The 27,984-nt window shown below is 37.8% G+C and overlaps 1 protein-coding gene across 2 annotated transcripts; it reads right to left on the bottom strand.

Annotated features, from left to right (window-relative positions):
- Nucleotides 1-960: 960 nt before the first annotated feature.
- LOC306847243 (carnitine O-acetyltransferase-like) lies at nucleotides 961-27,882 on the bottom strand. 2 transcript variants are annotated; one of them, XM_079381083.1, is made up of 15 exons: nucleotides 27,474-27,882; nucleotides 25,473-25,688; nucleotides 22,301-22,419; nucleotides 22,037-22,090; nucleotides 21,624-21,789; nucleotides 20,296-20,470; nucleotides 18,338-18,428; nucleotides 18,105-18,192; nucleotides 14,342-14,442; nucleotides 13,964-14,083; nucleotides 10,000-10,122; nucleotides 9,769-9,904; nucleotides 6,570-6,632; nucleotides 6,352-6,489; nucleotides 961-1,723 (listed from the first exon to the last, which is right to left on the bottom strand). In XM_079381083.1, exons 1-15 carry the CDS (start codon nucleotides 27,483-27,485, stop codon nucleotides 1,520-1,522), a joined length of 1,806 nt encoding a protein of 601 aa, XP_079237209.1. In that variant the 5' UTR covers nucleotides 27,486-27,882; the 3' UTR covers nucleotides 961-1,519. The 2 variants fall into 2 exon arrangements, with proteins under 2 accessions (XP_079237209.1, XP_079237210.1); XM_079381084.1 differs by lacking the exon at nucleotides 27,474-27,882 and adding an exon at nucleotides 25,908-26,217.
- Nucleotides 27,883-27,984: the final 102 nt, after the last annotated feature.

The raw sequence follows: 27,984 nt of genomic DNA on the forward strand, positions 1-27,984 counted from the left end.
ACAAAAATCATTTCCGGTTTAAGAAGTTTCAACATCGCATCAACTACTGATGAACGCATTAATGTTCATTTGAATTATCACTCATTTAACAATCTATTACTATGTCTTTAGTCTTTCAAACAGTTTAATGTTATTTCTTATTTACATGTAATGCAGGGATTTCCAAACTATTTTTGTAATCTGAAACGCTTTCACCAACTTGAATTCCCCTGAAATATTCAAAATACATACATAATTATCACATTTGCGTGTTCATGGTTCTCTGAAGTTGACTAATGGTCACATGACAAGCAATAAAATTATTTTTTTAAAGAAGCATTTCATTTTGATTTATTTTAAAATGATTTTAATTTTACATTTTTATAATTGAATGATTAGCTTTTCATTAAACTCACAAACCCCCTGCAGTACTTTTACAAACCTTTGGGAAACCTTCACATAATGTAATGTTTAATGCACTGACTATTGTTAATTCAAACGAATGAAATATATTTTCTTACACTTTGTATTTTTAGATCAATATGGCAAGATTATCCATACTGTAACAGGTCCGGAAACCATTTTGGTGCAACTTCTTTATGCTCCCTGATTTTGCACAGAAACTGGTGCAGAACGTTCACTGTGAGAAATGGATATATCTGCGCATCTCCAGCCAGCAGTGAGCCAGCGAAAGTTAAAAAAGCTAATTATGTGGAAGAGCATCGCTCTGCTGTGACTATACTGTATTGCAATAGGTAGCACGTCAATGTTAATACTGAACCAAAGTCGAAAGGGTTTAATAATGGTTAGAGCTTATGGTTATGGATAGAAGATATAACTCGTGAGAAAACGGTAATTGCTTCCATATGAAATAGTTTGCAGCTTTCTTGAGAACAAAACAAGCTAACTACTTTATATAGTCAAACAGAACAAGGGGACATTTGGAGAACTCTGGCAAAGAAAACGCAAACTCAATTTATTACCAGACAACATTTTTTTTTATTTTTTGGACATAATGAGCAACAGACATCTCCCGTACGTTTAAATGGTAACAATAACAGATTTTGTAACACAATTAGTGATTTATAAATGTGTGAGTTAAATATTTGGCCACTTCCTGACAAAGCACACATTTAATGAGGAAGAAGTGTTCATCAAACTGAACTGCTGGTATGTAACGTGTCACACAAAATCAGACTTATTTGAAGCTCCATGCTGTAGAGGGACCCAAATGCACAAAATGAGATAATTTCATATTTTAAACGTTTGGTATTACATTAGATTGCTGGTTTAAGCTTTCATGGCTGTTCTTAAAAATACCAAAAATAGCGATGTATTTCTTATTAGCAGATGCTCCATCATACATGTACACCTGCATCTCAGGTGCTCAAATGCACTGTACTTCATGCAAGCTTCCATGAAGACCATTCGTTTAACAAAGCCTGGCACATTCAGGAGTGCATTCTGTTCACCACATATTAAAGACTGTGTTCCTGAAGCTGCCACAACGCTGGATTAGAGTAAGACCATCTCTGACTGTCTAGATGGTGGGCTGAAATAACTCCTGGAGATCACGCAGCGATCGCTCCAATGTGAGAGCCAGCTTCTCTGCGTTGGTTTCCTCACAGCAGTTGAAGGCAGTTACGGAGAAGTGGACGTGATCTTGCTGTGGATTGTAACAGACTGCATAGCCATCTGGAACCAGCGGTCCAAAACACATCACGCTGTCTGTGTTGGAGGGCACCTGTGAGGAAGAAGCAACACGCAAGTGCTTTTAACTTTATGATATTCTCAACATTTCGGCCTGCTGTGTAAACTGAATAGGGATGCACAATATTGGATTTTTGCCGATATCCGATATGCAGTTATTTTTCAACTCATTTTGGCCAATACCGATACCAATATATTTCCTTTTGTTTGGAAACAACACCAAGTCTCTCCTGTGCAGAAATTATAAGCAAAATATTTTTAATTTTGGTTAGTTTTTAACAAGAACTTATTTGTTAGAATTAAATAAAAAATAATCAAGGTTTTTGACGATACATTGAAGCTTTGAAAATAATTATAAATAAACTATATATATCAGTCGCTGCATTTTTCCCCCAGAAAGATGCGGTGTTAATCCTAACATTTTCTTTTAAGATTTAACATTTGTAGATGGTCTAAAGCAAAAGTTGTAAAAATTCTTAGAGTTTATGATTTGTTTAAAAAATAAAACATATTACATATTAATGAATAAATCAGTATACAATTATTTAATTTACAAGTGTTTTTTTTTTCCATGAAAGCTACAGCTTCTGACCATTAAATGTAAAACATTCTCATTATTTTATGACGTCAATTACGGCTTTATTTAATCAGAAACAGTCTAAATGTTATTTGTGTAGGCTATTTTACTTTTAATTTAATTAGAAGTAGGCCAACAGCGCCCCCTACAGATCAAAACTCCTTACTGAGCTGGCGTTAGGACCCCCGCTGCAGGTGCTATTACCGTTTACTCTATCACACACCGAATGAGGAATTCTGTAAGTGCTTTCACAGATTAAATGCAGCAATCCAAAAGTGAGAAGCTAATCATCATTAAGGCAAAACTTTGCTTTAAGAATGAGCCACATTTCTGACATGATCTAATTGCACAGCTGACGTGATCTAATCAATAGCACACCCTGAGCACATGCGAGTTAACATATATTCTTCTTATTGGCAAGACATACAAGCATAATTTTTCATATCGGGCCGATGCCAATATTTACATTTAAAGCCATTATCGGCGGATTCCGATATCAGTCCGATAATATCGTGCATCCCTAAAACTGAACAATTTAAATGGGCATGGAGCGTTTTGGAAAGGCCGAGGGTGGGAAACAAGTGCGGGGGACATATGCTGAAGAGTGAAGCCAAAACAATACTGGCTGCAGTATAGGTCAAAAACCCCACCCCCTCCATGTAAACGAATGGGACCTCAGCAAAACTCAAAATAAATAATTTTTATTTTTATATATATTATATGAACACATTTTTCCCAAATATGGTTTCTGTCATTTTAGGTGGTTCTCATCACACTGATGTACATATGTTCAAGTGTCATTTTTCTAATAAGACCTTGATACCGCGGCTCCACTTAAAGTTTACAACTTTGCCAATTTTGTTCCAAATAAAATCATCCATGCCAGATGACAGCTGCCGTATCTGGGATATTTTGGCTTCATTTGTCATTTTTACAGTCTATGGTGAGAAGAGGGTAAAAAGCCACAACACAACAGACCTGCAATGCACTCAATATGGGGATAAAGACACATGGACCCTACAACAACTCCCAAGCATCTTCTATTCTGTGACGTTCCTTCAGTTTTGGCTTTCAAACCAGAAGAATGAAATGTTTGCACTTTTATTATATCATTTTGGTGTTACATTCATGCCAGAATGGTTATGATCTGAGAATGAATTAAATGGATCATGAACTGCCTCTGTTTTATATTTTGTACTGTTCTCTAACAGTCTGTTTTCTGTGCTGTTGTTAACCCCCTCATCAGAAAGCTCTGTTTGAATAGGCGTGGAGGATTGTAGACTCTGAAGTAAACGCCCCCTGCTGTGATTGGCTAATAGTTGTGTATGATTGACAGCCTACATTCCTCACAGATGTATGCTGCTGGGATTTAGATCAAAAACACATAATTACTCATATCAAACGATCTGTTTAACAGACAAAGCAATAGCGATCATGTAATAAAAACAGTTACTCACACTTGTGTTGCGACATTATTAGGGCTGCCACTAACGACTATTTTTATTTCGATTAATTTATCGACTCATTTTTAGATTAATCTAAACAATTAATTTCCTGCAAAAAACATTCTTACAAATATTTTATTAAACCAAATGAAATCCAAATTTCTATGAAATCTTTTTTTAAAGCAAGAGTGAAGTGCAGCACAGAGTGCAAGAAGCAGGTGTCCATCTCTCAGTCCAGATCACTGAAATCAGTTCAGTATTATAGTGTGAGAATGACATCATATCCACCTGTTCTAGTCTAATAATAACAACATGATCATCAAACAAACACTCTTTAAAGGAGTATTTACCACAAATATTATTTACCAGAATTTATTTAGGTGAAAAATGTAAATGTGCAGTATTTTTTATATATATATATATATATATATATATATATATATATATATATATATATATATATATATAAAAATCAATTAATTGGATATGATTTTTATTTTTAAATTTTAAATGGAACAATTAAAATGGAATCCAGAAAATAATGGAAAACAGAATTTGGTACAGATAAAAATGAAAAACTCAATTAATTAGATTTTTTTTTTTTTTATTAATAAAATTTGAAAAAAACTGAATTTGGAAATAAAACAGATTTCATAGGGCCCTATAATTATAAGATTTTTTTTGTGGTAATAAAAATGGATTTACGGGAACAATAGCTTTTAAAATTACTTAAAATACATATATAATAGCAATGATGCAATAATAATTAGTTCAAATAAAGTATCAAAAGCAAGAAATCATATGGTTTTATTGAACAAAACTGTTAAAATACAATGTATTATAAACAATAGAGCTAATGTAGATTACGCATCACAACAAAAGACCTGCAGGAGCTCCGACGGCATGATGATTATTTTTACACATTACTGTTTAATATTGACCAAGCTCCATTTAATTCAAACGTACACTTAATCTTTAATATTTGTCCATTTCTTTAGGACAGAAATGCTACAGCCACTGGAAATAATTAAAGAGCATATACTTATTTAATTAAATCATAGCATTTGTGAATTCACAATTATGCTTAATTATGATTTTTAAATGGGTTTAATATATCATGCAGCCTTGGAAAATAGTCTAAAAATGTGTTTTATGGATTCTCGTCCGTGAAATGCGCCACTTCCGGTATTTTACCGGTTAGTCAATGCGAGCAAAACTAAGTGGACGATTTTTTTAAATCAACTAGTCGACTAAAATCGACGAATCGCGACAGCCCTAGACATTACTGTCAGATCCAATATAGTCGCACAGCATCATCTTTTAGTTTTAATCTTTCTGAAAATCCCACATCGAATTGTGCCTTGTTTGTAAACGAATCCACGTTGAAATGAAGTAAACAAAGGACCGAGTTCTTACTGACATGATCTTCATTAAAAAAAAAATTTATTCACTCTCCTAATGTTGTTACAAGAAGGAAGGCAATGCAAAGACTTTTTTTCCACAACTTGGCACTGCACAGCATCTTGTTGTCTTCAGAGCATCTTTATCATTTGGTTTCTGCGTAGACCTGCGTGTTTGACTCTCTCATAAACACTACATACAAAAATGTGTGGGCAGGGCTAAACAGACAGTGCTGTACAGACAGTGCTGTAGAATCGGTGGGCGGGGTTAAACAGACAGTGCTGTAGAATCGGTGGGCGGGGTTAAACAGACAGTGCTGTAGAATCGGTGGGCGGGGCTAAACAGACAGTGCTGTAGAATCGGTGGGCAGGGCTAAACAGACAGTGCTGTAGAATCGGTGGGCGGGGCTAAACAGACAGTGCTGTAGAATCGGTGGGCAGGGCTAAACAGACAGTGCTGTAGAATCGGTGGGCGGGGCTAAACAGACAGTGCTGTAGAATCGGTGGGCGGGGCTAAACAGACAGTGCTGTAGAATCGGTGGGCAGGGCTAAACAGACAGTGCTGTAGAATCGGTGGGCAGGGCTAAACAGACAGTGCTGTAGAATCGGTGGGCGGGGCTAAACAGACAGTGCTGTAGAATCAGTGGGCGGGGCTAAACAGACAGTGCTGTAGAATCGGTGGGCGGGGCTAAACAGACAGTGCTGTAGAATCGGTGGGCAGGGCTAAACAGACAGTGCTGTAGAATCGGTGGGCGGGGCTAAACAGACAGTGCTGTAGAATCGGTGGGCGGGGCTAAACAGACAGTGCTGTAGAATCGGTGGGCGGGGCTAAACAGACAGTGCTGTAGAATCGGTGGGCAGGGCTAAACAGACAGTGCTGTAGAATCGGTGGGCGGGGCTAAACAGACAGTGCTGTAGAATCGGTGGGCGGGGCTAAACAGACAGTGCTGTAGAATCGGTGGGCAGGGCTAAACAGACAGTGCTGTACAGACAGTGCTGTAGAATCGGTGGGCGGGGCTAAACAGACAGTGCTGTAGAATCGGTGGGCGGGGCTAAACAGACAGTGCTGTAGAATTTTGGCAAACTTCCTTAAATATAAGCTTTTTAGACTAACAAGAAAGTTTTGAGTTCTGAAACTTACAGGATGTTTTTATAGTACAATGGCCTCTTAGTATATGTCAAAAATCAAGGGAATTTTGGTTTCTCAAAAAAAGCTTTTGCTTGAATGTAACAAAGTTACCTGTCCTGTTCGGAGTTTCCAGTGAGTGGCAAGTCCATAGGCCGTGTCCATGAAGATTCGGGGCACGCTCAGTCCCTCCTCGATGGCTTGAAGTTTAAGACCCAGAAGGTGGCGGTCTATACCCTGACCCATCAGCGACTGATCAAAAATGACACTCATTATGCAGTCAACATAAATTAGGATGTGGGCAGAGAGTCAGAAGATTCCATGTTATTCACCTGCTCTGTGAGGATGCTGTACGCATCAACAGCCTCTCTCAGCAGCTGCACCTTCCCTTCTCTCTAAAACACATGCAAACACACACACATTTAATGATCAGCGTTACATCTCACGTGGTCTCGTCTCCACCATGCTAATAGATCAATTTCGGTGTTTGGAGCCAGAAAATGACAGTCTATGGAATAAAAGAACAAAAAAAATCATTTTGAGTTTATTTCAAAATTTTCAAAACTTTTTTTCTTGCAATTCCGAGATTATATCTCACAATTCTGAAAAGAAAAATCAACTGGTCAATCTCTCTTTTCCCCTCGGCTCAGAATCATGAGTTTATATCCAACACTTCTGGCTTTTTTTCTCAGAATCGACAAACTCACTGTTGTTATAAAGTCCGAACTAGGAGATATAAACTTGCATTTACATTTACAAAAAATTCAGAATTGTGAGATAAAATAGGTAAATATTATGTAAAATGTTATAGGTTTAAATAGTATTTCATGCTGTAACTGTAAATAAAATATGTCCCCAATTAACTGTATATAGACCTATTGCTTGAATCAAATTTAAAAGTAGAGTAATCATAGCAGGTTTCATTCATAGTTTGTCCGTTCAAACGTCTCCGTTTAGTTTCAAATGGAGTCTTTGACGACAGTATTCTATAAAAAATTTTTTGCATTCTGACTTTGACATCCAAAGGCACAACAATACAACCAGTTAGTGTTTTTCTGCCACTACAATGTGTGCACAGCTGCAAGTGACGCAACTGTGACGTTAGGGGTGTGCGATATCGTCTGCGATAATATCGTAATTGTTGTTTTAATGATGTGCAATTTGTCATTATCGAGCATTTTGCAAAAACCAAACAAAACACCCCTACAGAGCGCACACTTACATCACGTGAAGTCAAGACTAGAGCGCGTGCACATTTAGAGCGTGTTCTTTCACTGCATGCATGATTCAGTCTATTAAAATGCATTAAAAACGATCACAAAATTCAAGATATGGGGAAAATGTGTAATATATATATATATATATATATATATATATATATATATATATATATATATATATGTGTAATATATATATATATATATATGTGTAATATATATCTCATTTCACAGTTACAATCATACGAAGATTGCAGTTTTATGTTAAAAAATAAGCATGATTGTGATAGTTTATTGAACTGTAGTATAAAATCAATAAGTTATTAAGAGACTTACGATTTAGTTTTTTAACAGGATATTGCCTGTTTTTGTTCCATTTCGCCAACAAAACATAATTCCAAACAGCCACAGCACTGTTTTGTGTCTCTGAGCAACAGGACGATGTTGTTTCGTTCCTGAAGGAATCCACCGTTTAAATGATTCGGTTCAGTCACAATGACTCACTTGTTAACAGTGACATGCTGCCACCTACTGGCGATTTTAATTTCACATTCAAAGTATCTTCATTTTAAAAGAATTTCAAATATCTAAACATTGTGCATTTGTAACTGCAGGTTAAAGCACTCCATGTCCCTCTGAGCTGCATTAAATAGTGTGTAAACTAAACACATCTAAATTCCACTTCAGATGCAACTTCTGCAAAGATTCATTTTGTTGGTATTGGTTTCATTTTGTAACAGCCTAAATGTCTTATAATTATTCTAATTGACTGATTAAATGTAACAATTTGACTCAAAAGATGCATACTTTTAGAAAAAAAAAAAAATGGCTTTATTAAAGGTAAAATTGCTCACAAAAGGAAAAATCAATTTAAACTTATATGAAAAGATTAATTTCCATCGCTGATGTAAACTGACCACACAGAATATGAAGAATATCAGAACCTGCAGCTGTCCACGGTAGTCAGAGATCAGCACAATAACACACTCACTAACACAATAACTCCGGGGAGTCCAAACTACGGCCCGCTATCACTCCTGTGGCGGCCTGCGAGGGATTTTTAAAAAACTTGTACGAATCTGCAGTACAACGGGCGTTTTCATCCAGCCCGTGAGGCAGTTGTTCCAATGTGCAATATCAGTAAAATCCAATAGATGGCGCTGTAGCCTGTAGTGCAGTATATAACCCCTGATTTACACCATCCCACCGCTCCGACGCGGCCACCGGAGCTGATCGAGCCCGCTCCAGTCGATCCGCGGCACGTTTCAGAAGCGGCTCTCCGCGCGGCTTCGCCAAAGATAGGTGCCTGTTTTTGACGGACGCCGCGTTCTAGCCGCACAGCAAATATAAAGTAAAAAGTCAAAATAGCTATATACACTACAAAACTGGCACAACTGTAAATAAGTTACATGTTTTAAAAATGTGAAAGTGTTCATTTGTTTTGAAAAATGCCTTGTATTGGAACGGTTTTAAAAATGATTAAAAGACTCTCCAGTATCAGAACAAATGGCAGTGTTAGCCTCCTGCTCACGGTGCTGTCATTTTGTGGGGAAAACATGGAAATAATTTGTCGTTTTATCTTGCAAAGATATGCTTTCTTCTGTTTTCCACACACATTTTTATAAAAATGGATATAGGCTACTGTTTTTCTGGATTATAAATTGCGTTTTTTCATCTGAAATGTGCTGCGATTTCTAAGGCGACTTATATAAAGAAATCAAGGTCAAGCTCATCAGGATTGGTGATGAATGAGAAAAGGCAAGTGAGTTTGTATTGTGCATTTTCCAGCATCCACGCCGCTCGTTTCAGTTTTGCTTCAAATATTTAGGCTGGGCGATTATAATATATGTTTATGGTGAATGCCACTATAATTTGTGTTTGTTTTTTTACTTATATTTTCGTTATTTTTTCTATTCTGAACACTGCTCAATTTACAGGATTTGTTGTGGAGTGTAGGGAATATAAAAACATGTTTCTAATGTTTGTAAATGTTTAGTTTATTTTACATTATTTCTGAATGAAATTATAAAATGTGCCTCATACATCAATCGACTTGTACACCAATGCAACTTATCTGTGTGTCATAAATTACTCATAAAAATAGGTGGAGATGGTACAAGACTAGTATGTACAAGTATACATAGTACAGTAGTAAATGAGTGTCAATTTAGAATAAAATATAAAATAAAATAAAAAAAATCAAAGCTTCATTTGTCATAAACATTATGCGGCCCCTCACTTAATGTGGAAAACTTGATGTGGCCCTCGAGTCAAAAAGTTTGCCCACCCCTGTTCTAACTGATCCATTACTCACAGAAACGGCATCATCGTCAAAGGCCTGTATGAAGCTCAGCATCTGATTGGTTGGAGAGCGGATGTAGTCTGTTCTTCCTCCGCGGAACATCCTCAGAGAGGCGATGTCGCAGGCGGCGCACACTTCACTGTGGACTCTAGCAGAGAACAGGAGCCAAACGCACACTTCATTTATTCACTTTTATCACCTGCCGTTACTGGATGATGCCAGAACTTCTGCTAAAAGCCTCACCGGTAGTAGGCCAGCTGAATCGCCACCTGGATGAAGGAGTTTGGACTCAGCTTAAGTTGTTTGACAAAATCCTTTCCAAAGCACTGGAAGTTAAAACATTTGATGTCCAAATCGTTGATGAGACTAAGGGGAGAATTAAGTTTTAAAATGCAAATTAGCATATTATCACCACCATTCGGTTCTTGATTTCCTCCACTTCATAATAAAATGTAAGAGACGACGTCATTCTCAAATTTGCAAAGGAAACTCAATACTCAATCCATTATGATAAAGCTGGGTTGTAGTCGTACTGCACCAACCAGAACAGTTAATATTCAGTGCCCACCACCTCAACAACTGCAGGTCTTGAAGGTTTTCGCACATTATAGCCTCAAACGCATCCCTGCCTCAATATACTGCTGATGCCAGCATTCTTTAAACTGCAAATATTTACACACAGACTTATGTTTGACTTGGCTTTTATTATTCAAACATAGCTGACGGATGTAGAATTCTTATTAGCAACTCAATGTGTGTGCGCCATGAAACAGACCAAACAGGCTACACTTGTGTTGTACTTAAATTATGCCATTTAATATGTTTTCATATTACATATGAAAATCTACATCAGTTATTTCATATTACATTTATGCATTTAGCAGACGCTTTTATCCAAAGCAACTTTTTTACATTGCATTCAAGTTACAGTTTTTTTTTATCAGCTCTTGCATTATAAATTGAGGATACATTATATAATATACTGTATCCTCAATTTAAATCATGTTCTATGTTTCTGTTTCATCTGTGCTGTCTTCACACTAAATTAGAGAGAAAGAGAATGTCTCCATCCAAGGTTTCAAATGTCAAGAAAAATGCAAAGGTAATTTCCATTGAGTTATCTTTTGTATAACAACATGTTAAATTTGTGCTTGTCAGACGAAGTCCAACAAACAGACACAACTAAGATTATCCATTAAATATTTCTTATTTAAACTCTGCTTAGTTGTACCACTTCATCTTCCGCTTTTTTCTCTACTCCTGCCTGATGATATTTTTGGATATCAAACAGGTTTTAGGTTTCAGACAGAACTTGAATAGTATTGGATAAAAGACTAATAAAGCAGACAGACTGGCTAAACCGACCGTCTGCTAGCCGCCTCACGTCACAGAAGTCAGTTAATTCTCAGCACATAGAGACTCTTTCACCCAGATATCACACTATAGAGACTGTGTCTGTTCCCCGAACTAGAAAATACAGACAACATCCAAACCAAATTAAGAGTAACAATTTAATTGATGTTCAACAAATAAAAAACAGATATAATACAGATAAACAAATTATAAATCTTGGCTTATTGAATACTAGATCCCTATGATCACTGATCATAACCTACATGTGCTCTGTTTGATAGAAACCTGGCTAAAACCAGATGATTATAGTCTGGGTGGTTGCTCTGCACGTTTAATAAACAAACTCCAGCTGGTTCAAAATGCAGCAGCTACAGTTCTTACTAGAACCAGGAAGTATGACCACATTAGCCCGGTTCTGTCAACACTGCACTGGCTCCCTATTAAATATCGTATACATTTTAAGATCTTGCTAATTACCTATAAAGCCCTGAATGGTTTGACACCTCAGTATTTGAGTGAGCTCTTATCGCATTATAGTCCTTCACGTCCGCTGCGATCTCAAAACTCTGGCCATTTGATAATACCTAGAATATCAAAATCAACTGCTGGCAGGAGATCGTTTTCCCATTTAGCTCCCAAACTCTGGAACAATCTACCTAACACTGTTCGGGAAGCAGACACACTGTCAGTTTAAATCTAGATTAAAGACCCATCTCTTTAACCTGGCTTACACATAATACACTAATACACTTCTATAATTAAAATCCATTAAAGGATTGTTAGGCTGCATTAATTAGGTCAACTGTAACCGGGAACACTTCCCAAAACACCAGATGTACTTGTTACATCGTTAGAAGAATGGCATCTACGCTAATATTAGTCTGTTTCTTTCTTATTCCGAGGTCACCGTAGCCACCCAGATCCAGACTGTATCCAGATCAGATGGTGGATCAGCACCTAGAGATGACCTCTACAGCCAGGACACCTAGATGACCCCAGAGACTGATCCCCAGTGAAGACCCTGATTTTGTCAGGAGAACGACACTATTTCGACAAATTATTTCCCCGTCTAAATACTGTAAAGCTGATATAAAGCCACCCAGCTCTATATCAAGTTGATGTAAAGCTGTTTTGACACAATTTGCATTGTTAAAAGTGCTATACAAATAATAGTGACTTGATTTTAAACAAGTCTACCCCCCAAGATTACAGTTATAAACATGAGCCGCAACCAAAAGGTGAAGGGGGAGATGTTGCTACAATTTATAGCAATATTTTTCAGTATTTCTCAAAGGTCTGGTTTCAAGTATAATTAGTTTGAAGCAGGGCTTAAGCAAATTCAATTGTTTCACCTCGAGCAGAATCTTAACATGTCTGTTCATGCATTTCTCTGTATTATTACAGTTCCAAAACCTGTTTAAGTAGAAAAAATACCGGTTAATAACCTTGCTCTTCACGCTTTACATGTTACCCTTGGGAGATATCTTCAGGAAACATGGTGTTAGCTTTCACTGTTATGCTGATGATACCCAGCTCTATATTTCTTCACGACCTGATGAAACTTACCAATTCTCAAAACTAACAGAATGCATAGTTGATGTCAAAAACTGGATTACTAGTAATTTCTTACTGATAAATTCTGAAAAACAGAGGTGTTAATTATTGGACCAAAAACCTCTGCATGTAATAACCTAGATCACTGTCTGCTCTGTCAATTCTTCATCATCAGTTAGGAACCTAGGTGTGCTATTTGATAGCAATCTTTCCTTTTAAAACCATGTTTCTAGCATTTGTAAAACTGCATTTGTACATCTTAAAAACATCTAGAAAATGATCTCAATGTCAAATGCAGAAATGTAAACTGACCTCAAGGTTAGATTATTGTAATGCTTTATTGGGTGGTTGCTCTGCGTGCTAAATAAACAAACTACAGATGGTCCAAAATGCAGCAGCTAGAGTTCTTCCCAGAACCAGGAAGATTGACCACATTAGCCCGGTTCTATCAACACTGCACTGGCTCCCTATTAAACATCTAACACTAGATGCACCCCAGAGACAGATCCCCTGCAAAGACCTCGGCACAAGACCACGGGAACCAGATGAGTCCTCTGCACAATCTGAGCTGTCTCGCAGCCTGGAATTAATCCACGCCATGCTGACAAACTATTTTCCTGTTTGACACTGTAAAGCTGCTTTGGCACAATCTGTATTGTATAAAGCGCTGTATAAATAAATCTGACTTGACAAAACTATGTTAACTGCATTGGGATACCAGAAAAAGCAGATGTCTTCTGACAGGATCTGGTAAAGAGACTGGATCCAACATTTTTAGTTTTTCTGACATGTTGGAAGAACCTAACACAGTGCTGTGTGTTTTTCAAACATGAAATGTTAACTTGATGTGCCACAATGTCCAGAAACATCCATCTAACGCATGTGCGCATGGAGCAAAAAAAATATACTAGCACATATTGAAAACAGAGAAATCAGAGAAGATGCAGAAAATAAGACCTTGCGCTCATGGGACCGTACTGGCAAGCCTTGCAAACTATATAAAGGGAAGTAGGCAACACTGCTGTAAACTGTAAATGCAACAGAATAGCCCTGCGATAACAATACGAGTGGTACCACAATACTACTAGGAGACATTAAGTATGGTATTGTGATAATCCTTTTATAACTTTAGTAAATTTAGACTGGCAGCTACTGGTCCAAGCTCCTGTGAGCTCAAGACTGGACTACTGCAATGCTACATCTGGCCAACCTCCCAGCTAAGCCTTCGCAGCTACACCAGATGGCTGTGGTGTGTCTGATCTTAAAACCAACCAAAACAGTTACAGGCATTTGAACTCACATATCCAGGTTCTGCTTGGCCATCTCTAGATCCCATTTGATCTCAGAATTGATGTAGAAGTAGAGTTTCTTGGGCATGGGCAGAGGAATCAAAGGAGCTCGCATTCTGTCCGGTTTCTTACTAAAAGAGAAAAATATTGTCAATTACTGTTACCGCACTAATCTCTTTTCAGGCCGGCATCTCACTAGCCGAGAGTCTGTGCATGTGCACCTCTCCTCACAAACCTCCAACAGACAAGGATTCATCAAAAACGTTGTAGGAGTGACACCATTCAACAAAACTATTTGGCTAGTGAGATGCTGCCTAATAAAGCAATGCAGACATTATAAATGCATAGAAGAGTTTGCCTTGAGGTATGATTATTAGGTTTGTAAATACCAGTATTCTAGTACATGATCCAACAATGTGGATATAGGTGGACCTTCAGCTGTCGCATGTTCATACAAGAGACCCCAAGACCCATCCTCACCAACAACAAACTGAACACAGAACAGAGGGGAAAATAAATAAATAAAAACAAATAAACAGAGACAGGGGGAAAAACAAAAAACAAATAGGTTAACAATGACAATTAAGAAAAGCTGAAACTGATTCAAGTACGTAAACTAGATTAATCATGGTTTAATCATTACAGAATTCAGTTCCAAGCAAACAAAAAAATAAGCTCATGTCTAAATATTAGGTTCGGCAATTTGTGTAGATGACACTCACAGCATAAATTACTGCAACAGCAATCTTTACTTGATACAAAATTGTGGAAATGGAAACAATTTAAATAATAACAACAACAACAATACATACTAATAATATTTTTTTCTATTATTTATTATTGTTATTCAATAATAACACTACTTTATACAGGGGCTGGTCAATAATGTGCACACACATTATAGGGGTTCACATAACACCTATTATTTATTTTTCAATGTCTACTGTACAGGAGCATCTAAAAAAAAATTGTATATCATGAAAAAGTTTTTGTTTGTAACTTATTTCACATTGAGAAACTTTCATACATTCTGATTCATGACATGTCAAGTAAAACATTTCAAAAGTTTTGTTTTAATTTTGATGATTAGAGCTTACTTCTCATGAAAGTCAAAATATTAGAATATTTACATTTGAGTTTCAATTAATGACCATCCCTACAGTATAAATTCTGGGTATCTCTTGTTCTTTGAAACCACAATAATGGAGAAGACTGCTGACTTGGCAATGATCCAGAAGATGAACGTTGACGCCCTCCACAAAGAGGGTAAGTCACAGAGGGTCATTACTGAAAGCTGTGGCTGTTCACAGAGTGCTGTATCAAAGCATATTAAATGCAAAGTTGATTGGAAGGAAGAATTTGGGTAGGAAAAGGGGCACAAGCAACAAGGTTGACCACAAGCTTGAGAATACTGTCAAGCAAAGCTGATTCAAACACTTGTGAGAGTTTCACAAGGAGTGGACTGAAGCTGGAGTCAGTGCATCAAGAGTCTCCACACTCAGACGTCTTCAGGAAAAGGGCTACCAAGCCACTTCTGAAACAGAGACAACATCAGAAGCATCTTACCTGGGCTGTGGAGAAAAAGAACTGGACTGTTGCTCAGTGATCCAAAGTCCTCTTTTCAGATGAAAGTAAATTTTGCATTTCATTTGGAAATCAAGGTCCCAGAGTCTGGAGGAAGAGTGGAGAGGCACAGAATCCATGTCGCTTGAGGTCCAGAGTGAAGTTTCCACAGTCAGTGATGATTTGGGGTGCCGCGACATCTGCCGTTGGTCCACAAGTTGGTTTTATCAAGTCCAAAGTCAATGCAGCTGTCTACCGAGAGATTTTGGAGAACTTTATGCTTCCATCTGCTGACAAGTTTTATGGAGATGCTGATTTGCTTTTCCAGCAGGACTTTAGCACCTGACCACTGCCAAAAACACTTCCAAGTGGTTTGCTGACCATGATATTACTGTGCTTGATTGGCCAGCCAACATGCCTGACCTGAACCCCATATGGAATCTACGGTATATTTTCAAGAGAAAGATGAGAAACAGTTGATCCAACAATCCAGATAAGCTGAAGGCTCAATAGTGCCTCAGCAGAGCCACAGGCTGATCGCTTCCATGCCATTCCTCACTGATGCTGGAGTTTGTGCTAAAGGAGCCCCGACCAAGTATTGAGTGCAGAAATGAACATACTTGAACTTTTCTGTTTTGCAAATCCTTTTTTGATTGATCTTAAGAAATATGCTAATTTTGAGATACTAAGTTTTTATTTTTTCTTGAGCTGTAAGCTCTAATCAAAATTAAAACAAAACAAAAAACTAAAACTTTTGAAATGTTTTACTTTACATGTAATGAATCTAGAATATACGAAAGTTTCACTTTTTAGAAATAACTTTTTTTATTAACATTTTCACGATATTCAAATTTTCTTTCACCTGTATCTACTCTAGTTTGTATATGTAGTTTAAGATGCTGCACTTTACTAAAACTTTACATCACAGACACCAATACAACATGCTGTTTTTATCTTCAATCCTGAATCCTGAACAACTTCACCTAGATGAGCTACATCATCTGCCCTGGTCAGACAAATCACCTGACTTGAATATGATCGAACAGTGAGCAATTTTGAGAATAGTCAAGTCAAGTCAGCTTTATTTATACAGCGCTTTTAACAATACAGATTGTGTCAAAGCACTTAACAGTATCAAATTGGAGGATAATGTCAGTAATGTATAAAAATAAGATTAAACACTCAATTTTCAGTTAAAGGCATTTTATTGTATTTATTTCTATTTTATATTGTTTCAATTTCTAACAATAACAGTATTATGTAGTTAGGCATTTTATTATATTTTTAGTTATTTTCTTTTATTTTTAGTTTTATTACATTTAAAGTCGAGGTCTTCACTGGGGATATGTCCCCGGGGCTCATCCAGGTGTCCCGGAAAGTACAGTGAGGAGCAGACTCCCACCGTCAACATCTCTTAACCAACAGATGAATCTATCTTAAGAAGGCTGGAAGCTGTGTTAAAGGCAAATGGTCGTAAAACACCTTAATCAAATTGCCTATTTTGCAAGTGTTCACATTATTCTGTCCATCTTACATATATAAAGATGCAGTCCTCCACTGGTCTTTAACATTAACTCTATGAATGACGGTTTTACACATGTTGAGTAATGATGATTATTATATTCTCCACACACAAATTACTTTGTTAATTGTGCCATCAGTGTTTGCTTTATATAAATACATTTCCTGAAAAAAGGGTCATTCACCATCCTTACTTATTAATGAGAGCCGGTCCTTGTTTAGTCCTAGTTTAAATGCCAGAGTACTAAGTAGGGATGCACCGGCTGAACGGCCATAAATCGGAACCGGCAAATTTTTGCTTATAATGTGCGATCGGCAACCAGCCGGTTTTTTGTTTTTATTTTTCAGCCGATTTTTCCAGAAGTGCGCCCGCATGCACACTACATTGTAATCATTCGAGAACATGTTACATTGTACATGTAACATATTGACTTTTGATTTAAAAAGCACCTGCTGTAGCATCTTTGTTTTACTTGTTGCACTAAAAGTTATTTGATTTAACATTTTGGAATAATTTATTTATATAGCCTACTTTGGTTTTATTTAGTTTCACTGATAAAGACTTTTTTTTTTTACACCAAATTTAAAAACAAAAACAAATGCTATGCTGATCATTTGTTTGGACTGTTGAATGTGTGCTGATTGTGTTCTTTGGATTGTAACTATGCAGTTTGTTGTCTTTAATTTCACATGGTTACAGTTAATGTGTTCATTTAAGACCAGTTTTATGTAGTTTCAACCCAATTTACAAACAAAAGCTAAATGCTGATGTCAGTACCATCTATGTTTCTATTGAATGTATTTACTGCGCAGTTACTGCCTTTCATTTCAGATGGTTACAGTTATTGTTTTCAATAGCCAAAAGCCAGTTTGGCTTATTAAATACCAAATGAACATCTTGTTTATGTATACTTTCAGTCTTTCTTGTTTGTTGCTTAAAGAAAAAAAAAATCGTAAATCGGAATCGGCCAGTTTGCGTGTAAAAAAAATCTGTATCGGAATAGGCCATGAAAAATCATGATCGGCGCATCACTAGTATTAAGACCAGGCCTCGGCCATGCAGCTCACCTGTAGCGTCTTGTCAAACCAGCGATTGCCACTGTTTGAGAAAGTCCCACCGCCATGCAAAATCTGTGCTGCCATTCGACTAGAATACCTGCCAAACAACCAGCATACTTAGCACCACATCAAACCATCACCGGTAAAGATGTCTTCAGTTAGATAAAAAAAACACTGCTTAGCTCTAATAACTGTCAGTATCATCCACAATCAATCAATCACAATGTATAAACAATTCTTACTTCTCATCAGAAATCCTCATAACTGGAGAATCCAAACACAATGTAAAGATAGATTTCTCTATCAGCCTCACAGATTCTTTATTGATTTTATCTGAAGAGGGAAAAAAATAAACAAACGAAAAGTTTAAATCAAGCATAAAACTCGAGACAGTGGAACAGTGCAGCTAGATGGTAAAGAGTGAAATGTACAGTTGTGGTCAGAATTATTGGAACCCTTGGTAAATATGATCAAAGAAGACTGAAAATTAACCTGCTTTGTTAATCCTTTTGATCTTTTATTTAAAAAAAAAAGAAAAAAAAAAGAAAAAAAAAAAATCACAAAAAGCTAACCTTTCATTGGATAATAAGAATTTAAAATGGGGGGAAATATCATTATGAAATAAATGTTTTTCTCTGATACACATTGGTCACAATTAACGGCACCTTTTTATTCAATACTTTTTGAAACCTCCTTTTGTCAGTTTAACAGCTCTAAATGTTCTCCTATAATGCCTGATGAGGTTATAGAACACCTGACAAGAGATCAGAGACCATTCCTTCATCCAGAATCACTCCAGATCCTTCAGATTCACAGCTCCATGATGGTGCGTCTTCTCTTCAGTTCACCTCACTCATTTTCTATGGGGTTCAGGTCAGAGGACTGGAATGGCCAGCAGAAGCTTGGTTTTGTGCTCAGTGACCCATTTTTGTGTTGTTTTTGAGGTTTGTGTTTGGATTATTGTACGGTTGGAAGATCCAAACATGGCCCATTATAAGATTTCTAATAGAATCGGTCACTTATTGATTTTTTATCTGTTGGTATTTGATAGAATCCATGATGCCATGTGTCTAAACAAGATGTCCAGGACCTCCAGCAGAAATATAGGCCCACAACATCAAAAATACAGCAGTATATTTCATTGTACACATGGGGTACTTTCTTTCCCCGTGTTCACCAAACCCATCTTGAGTGTTTGCTGCTAAAAAGCTCATTTTTTAGTTTCATCTGACCATAGAAGCCAGTCCCATTTGAAGTGCCAGTCCTGTCTGATAACTGAATATGCTGGAGTTTGTTTTTGGATGAGCTAGGAGAATTTTTCTTGAAATCCTCCCAAACAACATGTGGTGATGTAGGGGCTGTTTGACAATTTTTTTTAAAGGTTTTCTGACCCCGAGACTCAACTATTTTCTGCAATTCTCCAGCTGTGGTCCTTGGAGAGTCTTTAGCCACTCAAACTCTCCTCCTCACCGTGCATTAGGACGATATAGACACACGTCCTCTTCCAGGCAGTTTCATTACATTTTCTGTTGATTGGAAATTCTTAATTATTGCCCGGATGGTGGAAATGGGGATTTTCACTGCTCTAGCTCTTTTCTTAAAGCCACTTCACTAATTTGTGAAGCTCAATTATCTTTTGCTGCACATCAGAAATATATTCTTTGTTTTTTCTCATTGTGATGGAGGATTAAGGGAATTTGGGCTTTGTTTTCCCTCCTATTTATATTTCTGTGAAACAGCCATGGCTGGATAATTTCATGTTCATAATCACCCTAGAGTGCTCAAAATTGTGAATATGAATGGGAGTATACTTCAGAGATATTTTACTCTTAAGATTTTCTAGGGGTGCCAATAATTGTGTCCAACGTGTGTTTGAGAAAAACATTTATTTCATAATGATATTTCCCCCCATTTTAAATTCTTATTATCCAATGAAAGGTTAGCTTTTTGTGAATTTTTTAAATAAAAGATCAAAAGGATTAACAAAGCAGGTTAATTTTCACAGTCTTCTTTGATCATATTTACCAAGGGTTCCAATAATTCTGACCACAACTGTAACTGGCCTCAAACCCACAATGGGTCACATGAGTGAAGCCAGAGACTGGTCTCGAAAATAACAACCCTACTGTGCATCACTCTTGCTAATGGATATTTCCTGGTGTGGTGTTTAACAGTAGTTGAGTGTGCAGGACAGGTTTACCTCTGAGCAAGCGCGTGTAAGCCTGACCCCAGGTGTGACGATGCTCGCTGGTCAAAATCCCCATCGGTTCCTTATCGGTTTTCCACGACTGCGAGCGGATCCGCAACAGCTGAGCATGGATCTGACTTTCTGTCAATGGTGTTCCATCACTGTTGTAAACATCCAGCTGGAAAAACTACACACAACCACTCAATATAGATGTTTGCTTGTTTTAAAGAAACTATATGCTTGTTTAATTATAATGTGTATATATCCTGATTTATTACAAGAACCACAGGCGCTGGTTTGTTTCTGCCCAAATTAACAAATATCCCGCTCATTTTTACGACTTTAAGCCTAGCCTACTTCCACATGAAAATCCATGCGTCTACCTAAATATGAGCTACTGCAAATAAAAAACACAGTTTTCTCAAACACAGTTTTATCCAGCCCCATTTCCAGAATCAGTGAGTGTGCCCCAATGCACATAAATTTCACTAGGGCTGTCAGTTGATTAAAATTTTAATCTAATTAACTACATGATGTTTCAATTAATTACTCACTGAATAAATTTGACACTGAAAATACCCACAAGATTACTTAAAGCTATTTTTGTGTTAAATGAGAAAGTATCAAGTTGACATTACAAATTGTAGCTTTAGAAAGTAATATTTCATTTGATTCAACATAAAATTTATTACACAAACATTTAGGCTACAACAGCCTAACATAACCTATGGAACATAAAAGAAGATAATTTGAGAAACATCTCAATATTTTTTGTTCATACAGTGAAAGTCATTGGTAACCAAAACAGCTTTGTTACCAAGTCAAAACTGTTGCTGTAGGCCTCTTGGCAGCCTCCCTGACCAGTTTTCTTCTCATTTTTTCATCAATTTTGGAGGGACATCCAGTGCTTGGTAATATCACTGTTGCGCCATATTTTCTCCACTTGATGACGACTGTCTTCACTGTGTTCCATGGTATATTTAATGCCTCGGAATTTAGTTGTACAGGTTATAGTTTACATTAAAGGTGGAAAAAGTTCTGAAATGATTTATCTTGGTCTCATTTTTTACATCACAGAAACCTGGCATTTTAGCAGGGGTGTGTAGACTTTTTATATCCACTGCATTTGCCATTCATAAAAGTGTAAACAAAGTGCTCGCTTACCATTTTGAATATCAGTTATGTTGATAACTTTCATCATTTTAAGGGGCTCATGCTGTTATGGAAATATTTGTGTACTGGAATGCTCGGGTAAGATAACGAAACATTAGAACAGCTTCTGTCTGTGAAGTCTTGATTTACTTGCTCGTTTTCATCACTTTTGCTGTAATCTAGGTTACCTGGTAGTTCCTGACCACTGTAATGTGAGCTGGGCCACGGCGTGGACGTCCATAGTGAATCACATGGTCATGTTTGGGTCCTGGGATTCGACAGGAAGAGAACAACAGAGGAAACAACTCCATACATAACGGCTGTCCGCGCATGTACTCCACTGCCAGCCTCCCACTGGACGAGCAAGAGAGGACATGTGGACAGAAATCAAGGGGAAAAAAGAGATAGGGAGTCACATTGAACTACAGACAGCAACAGTATGATATATTTAGAAATAATATCATGATATTAAGTTCCAGTGTTTGGCACTGCTTGACTGAAACATGCAGACCAGCGTGAGTTAAAGGTTAGCAGTTAAATTAGCACAGGTGCTCGGACATAAATGGGTAAATCTGCCAATGTATGTTAATATCGTCCAGACCTGTCCACCTGAGCTTTGAAGTCCAACACTCCTGCAATTAGCTTCGATGCAAACCTGCACGAGAAACAATGTAGACATATAGACATTACGCACATGTAGATTAAATACGCAGATAAAACAGCTTGTTTAATGCTTTGATATTACTGTGCAATCAATTATCTGAACCATCCGAAAGGAAAGTTAAGATCACTAGAGAGGACATTTACATCAGTAGTTCTATAAGGGTGTTTGTTTGAGTGTGTGTAGATTCTGGCTGTCACATACACTAGTTGGCCTCTCCAGTCAGTGAAGTCACGTTTGGGCAAAGAGATGGCAGGGTTTGAATGCACTGCCAAGGGCTGCCTGCACTCCAGGTATGCCCACTGCACCCACCAATCTGAAATCTGCAGGAAGTCAAGACACACACTCATAAAATACACCAGATCAAACTAAACACACCCGCCTGCTAGTGCACCTAAAATAAACATGCACAATCAGAGTGAAAACTAATGCACATCCATGATGCCAAAAATAAGGCGGTTCATTAGGTTTTGAGAGACAGACATTCTGTTACAAATACTCTTCTTATAATTCCATCATCCTTGCATCCTCTTAATATGGAGAAGGTAAGACCCAAGGAAAGAGGATGAGGATGCACAGTTTAAAGGGGTCATAACATGGATTTTTTTCAACATTCTAATATTTTCCTTGAGGTTTACATATAATGTCAATAAAGTTCTTTTACACAAAAAAAAAAAAAATGGAAAAATGATTATGTTCAACCCTCATTCTGAACCTCTATCTAAAATGAGCTGTTTTAAGGGGCGTCTCCTTTAAGGCTTGTCATGAAGCAGAATTATGATTGGTTAACGTCATTGCATAGGAAGCAGTATCTATGCCCCCTCACCACTGCATTTGTGTTTTGATCATTATGAAATCATTTACTTACGGTTTGTGATGCAGCTGCAGTCAGATCTAGCATCGCCTCATCTTTCAACAAATGTTTTTTTGTAAACTCTCCATGACACTTTGCCTCTTTTACAAGACAAAATCCCCCGAGATGCCATTAAAAATAAACTACCTACTTGGTCCTTAGGCTGGGATCCTTCTGATATCTGTACAAAGACGTGAACGAGCTGCTTAAACCAAACGTGTCATAGAGAATGTTCTTTCACTCCATTTGTCCTGATGACAGACTTTGGCGTGTGGACTGTGTCATAAAGCGAATGCTCATCTGTATACTGTATCCAGTGTAGACAAGATAGAGGCAGTGATTGTAATTTCTATTTGCTTTTGCTGCGACGCAACCCTCACATTCAGCGTAATCAAGTGTCAGCTGTTAAGTGAGTGAAAGCCAGTGGGCCTATGCTACTATGCCTGGGTCTATGCTGAGAAGACAACTATTCGTCAATGTCTTGCTCTGGAGGCGGTGTTTATGCAAAAGTTTGTGCCCCCGTGACGTCACCTTGCCCCTTGGATCCAAAACAAGCCGTTTTTGGAACTTGATTAAATAGTAGGGACGTTGAAATTAATCGTTGCATCGATGCATTGCGATATGGAGGATTCTGCATCGATACGGTAATAGACCATAATCGATAATAGCCTACTGACGCCATTCGCATACACGCTTGTCGCGAGTATTAAAAAATGCAGCCACTATTTTTAAATCTGAGATCTGGGCACCTTTTGTAAAAACCAAGCTTAGTGTGTGCGCTAGAGAGAATCGCGGCGGCTTCATTGCACAGAATCTGTGCTGTGAGACACGTGTGCATTGCTTGACTGTGTGTGCTTCCACTCGCCGTTATTTCAGTGTTTTACTGTTGATATGCTTTCATTTCAGCCGTCTGGAATGCAGTATGTATTAGATGCATGAAACTATACTGACAGACTTTCACAGCTCTTTATGTGTTTTTGTCCTGAAGCTCGATCACGGCTGCGGTTAAATACACTTGCATCTCCGAATACTTCTGTGAAACGAAACTGATGTAAACACAGTCAGTTATATATTTTCAGAACAGGAAAAAACAACTGATATGTGGAAATAGAGTGGGGGAACTATGACGTCACTCTGTAGGCGGATCGGCTGTTAGCATGAAACTGGTTCCCTCGACAAAAACCCAATAGGATTTTCCCATAGGCTTTTGGATAATCGCAAAAAATAAGCTCTGTGTTCAATCATAGTTCATGAAACTTACACGTTTTGACCATCGAGATGATCTTTACAAAGTAATACAAATTTCATGAATTTTGAAGCCTAAATACAAGCGCCAGAACTAAAAAGCTAACATTAGGCTATAAACGAACTACAGCACCACGGTCGCTCTCCTTCAACGTCACCACCACCATGTTTCCGACCACTTTTAAACTTATTTTTAGAAACATTTTCCATGATAATTATTTACTCTGGATGAATTTTAATCCAAAAGAGCACGAGAAAAGCGGGTTAGAATGAGTTCCCGTTCGGCGTGATGACGTTGAATGTCTCCGACAGCGCCTGTAGTCCCATTTAGCAACTTGTTAGCAACCGTCTTTTTAAAGAAACGTAACAGCTTTAAAAAAATCACGAGTGGGGTGTAACTGGTGTGTTTTATTTCGTAGAATAAAACGTGAAAGTATCTTGAGCCTGTGTAAACCACGGACCTTATTTAAGAGATTTAACCAAAATCCCATTCAAAAAACCCATTGACTCTGGGATGATGGAACCGGAAGTGCTAAAATGCTAACTCGCTTCCGGGTTTTCGCCTACAAAGTGACATCATAGTTCCACCACTCTATAGATCTTTGCGTTAGTGTGAAAGCAGCCTATTAAAGCTGCCACAGTCTAATCAAATGACAATTATACTGAGGAAAAAAGACAAACCCATAACTATGTTTGTCTGTAAACTCTCGGACACTTAAAAGCACTCTCAGATACTGAACGTGCTTTTTGTTCATCACTTGTAATTGCCTTTATTACTTTATATTTGCTTGTATGTTTTGAAGCTATATTTATTTGGTTAAATCCTTAACAATTGTTTTGATTTATTATTAATTTGTGATTATTTTTTAAAAGTAGCCTGGTTATATAAGTTAATAAAAATCTACAAAAAATTTTGACATAATCGTGATGCATATTGAATATATATCGAAATGAATCGAATCGTTGACATGATAATCGTAATTGAATTGAATCATGAAACCAGTACCGATTCACACTCCTAAATGCTTTGTTCATAATGAGGAGGAGGCTTTAAGCTATGAAACTTGCAGGATGTTTTAATGGTACAAAGACCTCTTACATACCAAAAGATCAAGGTAAATTTGATTTCTCATGTCATGACCCCTTTAAGAACTGAGAGGCACCCACTAGGCCTATTATGGTATTTAAACAAAAAAAAGTAGCACAGTACTAAAGTCTATCCAAATAAATCATGATATTGTGAGTTTCTATTGTTATTTAGTGCTGTTCTCTGCTCACCCAGTTGTGTGAGTGCTTTGCTCTCTTGATCAGCTCTCTTTGCAGATCTTCTCCCAGACCTCCAGGGCAGCTGAACTTCTGCACGATCTTGCGGGTGTGCTGCAGCTCGTCCGGCGGTAGGAGCGGCTCCAGGGCCGTCAGGTAGCGCTGCAGCGTCTGGAGGAGCGGAGGCACCGGCTGCGGAGGAACCGAGGAGTGGGCCTGCCTCAGCGCGGCCTGACGGGCAAACAGAGGAACTCAGCTTTTCGCTTAACATACACTTCAGAGTCACTTCCTCATATCCTAATGCAAGAGGGACCCTCAACTCAAAGACAGAAGTTTGCATCTGTATGTAAATGCTAAAGTTTTTTCTAATAATCATCCCTTTTAAATGTGTATATGTGCTTTAACACCCAAAGAAGTACGCGTACAATATGTGCACCACACTACACTTACCCTGAGCATGAATAAAGAGCATATTCTTGGAGATATTCTCTCTAAAATCATGGTTGAACGTGGTTTGTTGCTCACGCTAGTAGGCTACTTTTAAGCTTATACGTCACGGAGAGTCTGAATCTTCATCGATGATATTACGGTAAGATAACGCACAAAACAAGACGACAGTAAAGTATTGTGAAGTGTTCCGTCTGTTGGGCTTCAGTTCGTGAGCTCCAGCACGCGCTTCGGGTGTGGAGCTGAAACACGTGTGCTGTGTTTAGTGTGGATTGCCGTATTATTCCGTGCATGTGCGCATACACAATTAGACGAGGACCGGGAAATCCCGTCAGAGCCTGAAGAGAAGTGTCTCCAAGCTTAACAAATTATGTCATGCCGCAGTACACTGGCAAAGAGACAATATGCCGTTTTTAAAAGAGATAGTTGATAATCAATCATTAATCATAACAGGCTCCAAACTGCGACTAAAATGGTCGCATTTGCGACCAAAAATATTAATTTGCGAGTGAAGTTTTTGCTGAGGTCGCCACTGGCGACTATATATAATTTGCATGAAATGACTTTTTTCCCGATTGTTTTGCGCTCACATCTTTTGTTATGTTCAGTTCCACAATGTCAGATGACAGATTAAGCAATTTAGGTGTTCTAAGTATTGAGTCAAGGAGGGCAAAGGCCTTAAATTTAGATGAATTTGCTGATCTTTTTGCAAAAAACCACAAAAATCGTAGAATACAGTTAATGTGACTGATATAATATCAGTGATATTGAACATGTAATGCAAATGTAAAAATAATTAAAATGCAAGTTACTGTGACATACTGAATATGTAATGCAAATGTAAATATATAATGGAAATGCAATTACAGTTACTGTGACTAATACTGAATGTAATGCGAATGTAAAAAATAAAATGTTAATGCAAATTCATTGTTGAATGATTATATCCATGGTATTGATATCCATGGATTATATCCATGGAAGGATTATATCCATGGTATTTTGCCTGTTAATGCCTGCAGTGCAGAAAATGATATGACAACAATAAGGTCTAAATATAACTGACCCCTCTAACAGTAGACCTGGCCCCAGCCTGGCCCCCCCAGCTGAAATGGTCTAGAACCGCCACTGATGTTCACGTATTAAACTTACATAAGACGATGCGCATCAAAGTTTTACTGGAAAAGAGTTTCAAACAGTCCTCGTCTCTGCCGCACACAGTCTGCTGAACGCAGTGAGAGAGACCTGAAAGGGCCTGTTTACACCTGCTCACTTCATGCATTTTCTCTGATCGGATATCTATATTATTTGTTAAAACGTTTCCCCATTTACACTTGGCCACATAAATGTGTCTTCGCAAAACGGATATAAATCCGTTCTTCAATTCCCGCTTCATATGCAAATATAACGGAGTTCACGTCAATGAAAGCAATGGATAATTTATTAATTATCAGCTAATTTCAATATCAGAGACCGCGACAAGAGAGCGCGCAGCATCAGCACTGGAAAGATAGGCTAGTCTCGCTACTTTTAATGAAGAAGATTGTGTGTTGAGCGTCTGCGACTTACTTTCAGGTTCATTCAGTTTGCGCGCCGCTTGCTGAAGAAATACTCCGCTACTCATCCGCGGTTATGCTTGCTGCATTGCGCTGTCATATCTGACTATAACATGCCATACTGTTTACTGGGTAGACTTTTGCTTTCCAAGAGCTTTTTAGGGGTAATATAGTCCCAGTCTTATCTAGCCTACAGAAATATAAATGTATCAATATCTTACTGAATTATTTCTCATCACAGAGAGAGTGGTCATGGCTTCAGCCGAAAGTATAAGAATAGCTGGTAGGAGTGGTCTGAAGAAAACTGGATCACTTACTTAAAGGCGACTGTACCCAGCAAGCAATTTTGCGTCTAATAGACGTCTAATAGCCGTCAAAACACAGCCCAGACGTCTAGGCTAAAACGAGGCTAATTTTGGGCTGTCAGTGAAAATCTAATAGACGTCTAAACATAGCCCAAGAATAGACAGCTATTAAACGACTACATATGTACGTCTAATAGACAGGCAATATGGGTCTAGGCT

Source organism: Barbus barbus, assembly GCF_936440315.1.
Source record: "Barbus barbus genome assembly, chromosome: 27".
NCBI lineage: Eukaryota > Metazoa > Chordata > Actinopteri > Cypriniformes > Cyprinidae > Barbus > Barbus barbus.